Source organism: Cajanus cajan, chromosome 3, assembly GCF_000230855.2.
Source record: "Cajanus cajan strain Asha chromosome 3, NIPB_CcT2T_4, whole genome shotgun sequence".
NCBI lineage: Eukaryota > Viridiplantae > Streptophyta > Magnoliopsida > Fabales > Fabaceae > Cajanus > Cajanus cajan.
This window is the reverse complement of record NC_138519.1, coordinates 76,038,519-76,045,409: the sequence shown is the minus strand read 5'-3', so window position 1 is coordinate 76,045,409 and position 6,891 is coordinate 76,038,519. Positions and strand designations below refer to the sequence as shown.

Genomic DNA, 6,891 nt, shown 5'->3' with positions numbered 1-6,891 from the left:
GTAGACATATAATTTTCTCACGATTTATGAGGAACTATAAATACAATTCTTATAATTATTTATCACCATTAGTAAAAAAATAGAGTTTACACCATAAATTCATAAGTTAATATCCAATCAATTTATAATATTCTAAGAAAAATCTAGGATACTCCTCATATGACTGCATGCATCATATATATTTCTCAACGTTTATCTCACACATAAACTATTTTTTATCCAATAAAAACTTAACAGAATAAATTTATGAAATGCCAAAAAAAAATCAAAAATAAATACTTTTAAAGTTTGTAAATTCATAAGAAAATCCAGAGACATCATCAATGATATGTAGAAGATTTCTATTGCACCAAATTTCACTAATATCATACTTAAGTAGTTTAATTGAATAAAAATAACACCAAGGTAGATTTAGAAAAATAAATAAATACACCCATTTAAAATACTAACATGCTCAAAAAAATTTGAAACTTTTTTTAGTGATTCCAGAGGCATGATTACACATGATATGGTCTCATTTCACCAATAAGAGATTAGTCATTGCTACCGGCGGTGGATACTCCTGGGACGAACAAAAAAAAAACTCAACCTTGATTATTAAACTATAGTGTTCCGATCGTAAGTTCGTTGTCATCATTAGGATCACCGCATCTGAGGTTTTGTCCGCTTAGACGCTTGTTGGAACATAATTTTGTCCTTGAAAAGGTGCCTCCTCCTTCTAGCGCCAATGTTCTGACTGTAAGTCCATTATGTCACAATTAAGGTTATCGCATCTGAGGTATTGTCTGCTTAAGCATTTGTTGAGCAGTCACAATTTTATACTTGAAAAAGCACCTAAGTGGATTAAGGATGGAGGGTGTTTATAAATTATCATTAACATCGACTCTTAAGCGATGAGAAACTTTTTAGACATATCAAAACATGTAGTATAAAAGTTAAGTGTGTGTTTGAAAACTCATCAAACACATATTAAAAAAAATATATATGTCAAATTGAATATATATATATATATATATATATTCACATTTGGCTTCTATCAAACGTGAAGAGAAAATGCATATCCACCTTACAAACTACTTTCCAAATACGCACTAAAAAGAACCTTATTTGAATACAAAAGCCCTATTTGAATACATATATACGCATGAAACATGAGGGCCCTCTAGTGGCTGCACTTCTTTTCTTTCTCTTTGAGGATACTCAAGTCTGTTTTCTCCTTCGCTTAGTTTCTAAGTAGTTTTTCTAAGAAAAATAAAATATATGTTCATGCCTCTTTCCACATGTAAACACCCTCCACCAAGAAATAAAATAAAATAAAAGACATGTTTAGTGCTATATGGCGAATTCTTAGGTAAAATATTCGAAAGAAGAATACGATCAGCCTATCTTTATGGCGTCAATAAGAATATTTTTATGCTTGGAAATGTGAATTTCATGTGCTGAGAATGGAAATTAAAAGTAAAGCTTATATATGTTACTTTTAATCAAAGCATTTGATCACAATAATCACTTGACTTCACCTAAGTGGCGTGCAAATTTACTTTGATAAAATCCTTTAGGTACATTAGATGGAAATTCATTTCTCCATTTCTTGTTGGTAGAGAACTTTCTGAATATCTTTGATCATCATATATATATATATATATATATATATATATATACACCATACCGTCTTATCATGTCTCTAAAAGGAAAATTAAAATGAACGCGAAACAAAAATTCTCGTTCATAGAAAATAAAGAGCCAAAGAATCATCCAATCACTTTCATTTCCCAAATCAAAACGTGTTCATCTCCCCCACACCACCCAGAAATGATCACACTCGTAGTAACTATCGACCAAAGTGGAACAGATAAAATCAGAGAACCACCGAAACGCAAGCTCCCATTCACCAAAAAGAAACAATTTATTAAAAGCTTGACACGACTAGAATTACAACACCTCATTCAATTTATTAAAAACCCAGACAAGAAAAGCTACACAATCAATTTCCTCGCCTGGACCACCCTCTCTCTGGCCAGAACCATTGAACCAACAACATCACGACACACGGTAAACGAGTTAATTCAAGTTAATCTAGTCTCGTCTCACACGCATCAAGATTAATAGACATCCAAATTAAAAATTAAACAAATTATATAATATAATAATAATAATAATAATTTAGAGAAAGAAAAACACTAAAGAGAGAAAAGTAATTACGAGGAGTACAATTACAAATTACAGTCTTCTTTTTTTTTTTTCTTCTATTTTTCCCCCTCTCACTTTATTTATACCTCCTGCCACGCTGGCTCACTCTTACTCACTCCACTCCAACAAGTTCAATCAAGCATCATTTTTTACCACTTTACCCATTTACCCATTTACCATTCCATTCCCACTCCCACGATCCAATTAGTCTACAGTGTACAGTCCAATTAACTCGGGGGACCCACTGAGTGAACCCACTAGGACTCGCTCGAGGGAAGCTTCCACGCGGAGGTGGCGATGAGTGGCCTAGTATGCCACCCTAGCAAGAGGCAGCCGTTATTTTCCTCCACCCTGTACCCATCACCGCCCGCGAATAGAGCCAGCAGCGTACTCGCTTGCTTGAACGCGTTGGAACCGAGATGGACCGGGTCGAACCCGCCCGAGCCCAATCTCCCTCTCCACTGGGTAAGAGTCTCGTGGCGCTCCACCCGGTCCACGCCCTCGTAAGCCACCACGTTGCATATCTGTCTCCCGAGGTAGACCTCCGACATTAAGTGGTCCTGACTCGGTGAGCCCAACCCGGTCGAGGAGGAGGAACCCTCCAGCGAGTCGAATAAACTCGAGTAATAATGTAAAGCCTCCGTGAACCGGTCGAGAAAAACCGGCCCGTTGTGGTTGGCTTCTTGTTCCACTACGGTGATGATTTTGGGCTTGATTTTCTTAACAGTGTCCAGGACTTTCTCCACGGATCCGGGTCGGGCCAGCATGCGGTGGAGTTCAAAGACGGAATTGACTGCGACGGCTTCCCCGGGTCGGATCTCGAGCATGTTCGGGTCGAGATCGGCGAGGCTGTTGCAAACGAATCCGCGGAACTCGAATCGCACGCCGATTGTCTCGGCGAGCTGGGCCAGCTTCAAGCCCACCTGCTGCAGCGCGTCGGTGTTATCGGGCTGGGGCGGGCCGATTCCTGTCAAGCGGAAGGTGGGGGGGCCGCCGGGCCGCAATGCGAGTGCCTGCATGAGGGCGGGCCACTGCATCCCTTGCTTAAGGCCGAAGTCGATGACGTGGACTCTCCCTGCGGTGGCGAAGGCTTCCAGAATGGCCTGGTTGGCGGTGAAGTGCGCGAATTTGAGATAGGGGCAGGACTCGTAGAAGTGCATGTGGAGAAGATCCGAGAAGGAAGAGTCGAGAGGCTCCTCCGGGAAGGCGCCGTAGATTCGATGGGCTAGGGCCTGAGCGAAGTAGAAAGCCACTTTCCTCATGGCTCCGGCTTGAGACGCCGCCAGTATCCCCACGTGCTTCACCAGCGCCTCCGCCAGCTTCAGATTCTCCTGCTGAACGGCCTCCGCGCATGCCATCAGTGTGTGGACAAGACGCACGCCGGTTTCCTGCGAGTCAACCAGCACCACCGGCCGCGTCGGCTCCGAGACTGAATCTGTGGATTCAATTGGAGAAGGTTTCAGTCGCTTGTTGTTGTTATTGTTGTGGTTGTTGGCCTCGATTTCTTCGATGTTGTTGTTGGTGTTTTGAGGAGGGTATGCGGCGATGCCGGGAATGGCTCTGAGGTCGTACTCGGAGTCGTCATTGAAAACGCGTGAGGGGGTGAGGATGGGGTCTTGGATTAAGAGGTGGTCGAGGTTGTTAGGGGGAGGGTTGAGTTCGGTGAGCATGGTTTGGACCCAGGAATAGAGATCGGTGGGGTCGTAGTGAACGGTGTCGGAAGCCAGGTGAGAAATTCCCTCTTCCTGAGCACTCCCCATCACCATCTCCAACTGCTCCAGCTTCTGCGCCACGTCAGCCATGTCCGAGGAACGCACCTTGTACCCCAACGCCGCCAGCAACTCGTCATTCCCCCCCTGTTGCTGCTCCTCCTCCCACATCTTCGCCTTCCCGCTCGAGTTCGACATTGACGAACTCACCCCACCCCTGTCTTCGTGATCCCTCTTCATCACTAATCACTAATTCAGCACCTCACCAATGAAATTCGCTTGAATTGGGAGCATAGAGAGTCAAGAGAGAGAGAGAAGGGTGGAAATTGAAAAAAGATAAGGAGCAGAGCAAGGGATGCCATAATAATGGAAGGAATTCTTTTATTTTATTTTTTGAAGAAAATAAATAAATAAAAAAAGTCTTTTTATATAATTAATTAATTTACTTGGAGTGGTAGGGTGTGCGGTAAAAAGAGCCGTGGCAGCACCGCAATGCCAAGAAAGATGCCCATGATAGTGTACAGCTCGTGCATACACTAGAAAATCAGGTGGCCGTACACTTCATCGATTGAGCGTCTTGGGGACCGAGAATCATCCTGGGCTCCACCTTCCCACACCACCCCCACGCGCCTCTTTCACCTTACTACATTCTTAGTAATACTAGATTAATACTACTAATCATTCACCCCATGGAATTAACTCATCAAATCAACTCTTCCTATTACCCATTTCGAACAAACAACCCCTACTGTCGACGCCATTACTACACTCCATGTCCATGTCGCTGTTTAGTACAAATTCTCCATCATTTATATTTGACTTCGAAATTTAATTCCGCTTAAGGTCTCGCCTTACTCATTATCTTTCGCTACATTACATATATGTCATATTTCTTATTAACTTTTTTTCGCCTACACACGCTTTCTGTGCTGTGCTATTGCATATATTCCTTCATGTGCTTCACACCACTATCCCATTAGGACAGGACTACTCTAAAGACTTAAAAGGGAGTTGTAGTACTAAATTTAAAATATATATCTATTTTACATATTTTTTTGTTGTCTATGCACCTTTTATGAACTAATCTAAATTTTTAAAACATGCAATACATTATATTAAATAACTTATCTACAAATATTACAACATACAAAACTAGTTATTTTATTAATTATAAATTTAAAAAATTCATTAATATTATATTTTAATGTGATAGAACATGCAGAACATACAATATGCAGAACCAGCAAATTAACAACAAAAAAAATAGAACATTCAAAAAGAGAGTAAAGAACAATGTTCACTGTAATGCATTAAAATTACAACAATTAAATTATTATATCTCATAAAATTATTATCGATTAGATTTTAAAACTTATAATTAATAAAATAAATATTTTAAATTAAATTTAAATTTAAAATATATAAAAAAAATACATCAATTTCATCGGATTTTTTCCAACAGAAGAATAATAATCCTTGTCAAAGTATCTTATATCAAGTCGAGTGGATAACCGTATTTATGCTCCACCCTTCGATGTGATCTGGAGGATCTCGATTGCATGGATAATAGAATATAATTTTTTTATAAAAAAAAAGTAAGAAATTTTAACCTGTTAAGAAAATTATTATTAGTTATATTTGATATATATGAAATAGACTATATGCGCAAAAACTTGTACTTGTATATCTCATCATAATTCATTTGCACAATAATGTTAACAAAGCCGGAGGATTTGTTTTAGTGTAAAAAAAACGCAACTCTAATAAATGAAATGACATTATTGCAACTTTAGCATTTATTCATTCATCCTAAAATACGGCTTTTCTTTTCTCTTCACGTAGGCTTGCTATTTTAGTATCATACTTTCTTTACTTTTTAAAAGCCATTTCTTCCTTTTGTCATAGTTTCTGCTGCTAATTTTTTATTTAAAAAAGTAAAAAAGAAAATGTATAGAGATTTTGACGATCTGTAATTGTAATTTTGAAAAGGTTGCATATATGTTGATTATGGGATGAAATAATGCAAGCAGTCATTGTTCAAGACTCCACTGTCAGATTTAAATAAATAAATAAAGGATAAGAATAAAAAAAAAAGGAAAAGTGAAGCGAGGCGTGAGGGTGGTGTTTGCATGGGGGGTGGCCTATGGCAAGTATGTGTGGTCGGCTTCCGTAGGTTGGAGTGGGGAATAACTTCTCGCGACGCACATGAAGGAGAGATCAAGGGGACAGGTCAACTTTGGTCTCGACGCGCCACACCTGCACGCGAAACAACAGAAACTGAAACACTGGAAACCGCCACGTGGAGGGCTGTGGTGGTGTGTGTAACTCCACGCGTTACATGGGATGGTGAGTGGAAGGAAGAGATGAGTTGCATCGAGGGCCCACTGAAAGAGGGGTCTGTGCTGAGAGAAGATCAACGAGGACGGGGATTCAGACGTCAACATCGATTTTAGGACCATCCGACGCGGGACCCACCCTCCAAAAACAAAACATTACTACTATTACTCTATTATATTCTCTCTCCCCCTCTTCCGAGAGAAACGGGATGCCAGCAAGGCACGTTCATTGTAACACCGATATTATCTTTCTTTTTTTTTCAAGTTTATATCTAGACACAACAACCCTTCAATCATATAATATTTTTAAAAATATATATTATGCTTTAATAAATTACAATAAATAAATAAACTTTGAAGCCGTGAAACTTTTTAAATTAATTTTTATAAATACACGGACAAGAAAAAAAGTTTGAATAAGAGAAAACAGGGTTTGAAAAACTGTGAAAAAAGGGTGAGAAACACGAACACGAACGGGGCTTCACTTTTTCCCTTTTTTTGTTGTGAATATATAGAAAGGTTGATTTAAGTAGCTGAAATTGATTGATACAGCTGTTAATAGTGTGGTTTAACTTTATTACTATAAGAATAAGAAAAGAAATGTTTGTTTTACTATTATAGTGATAATTGGGAAGAGAAAGGAGGGAGAAGCGGCA

The 6,891-nt window shown here is 39.2% G+C and overlaps 1 protein-coding gene across 1 annotated transcript; it reads right to left on the bottom strand.

Moving 5' to 3' along the window:
- Window positions 1-2,118: 2,118 nt before the first annotated feature.
- LOC109798921 (DELLA protein 1) lies at window positions 2,119-4,265 on the bottom strand. Its single transcript, XM_020359360.3, has one exon. It carries the CDS (start codon window positions 4,137-4,139, stop codon window positions 2,448-2,450), a length of 1,692 nt encoding a protein of 563 aa, XP_020214949.2. The 5' UTR covers window positions 4,140-4,265; the 3' UTR covers window positions 2,119-2,447.
- Between the last annotated feature and the right edge of the window lie 2,626 nt (window positions 4,266-6,891).

What these genes read in the sequence shown, in the direction of transcription:
- LOC109798921 (XM_020359360.3), bottom strand. Translation starts at nt 4,139, where the DNA reads ATGAAGAGGGATCACGAAGACAGGGGTGGGGTGAGTTCGTCAATGTCG.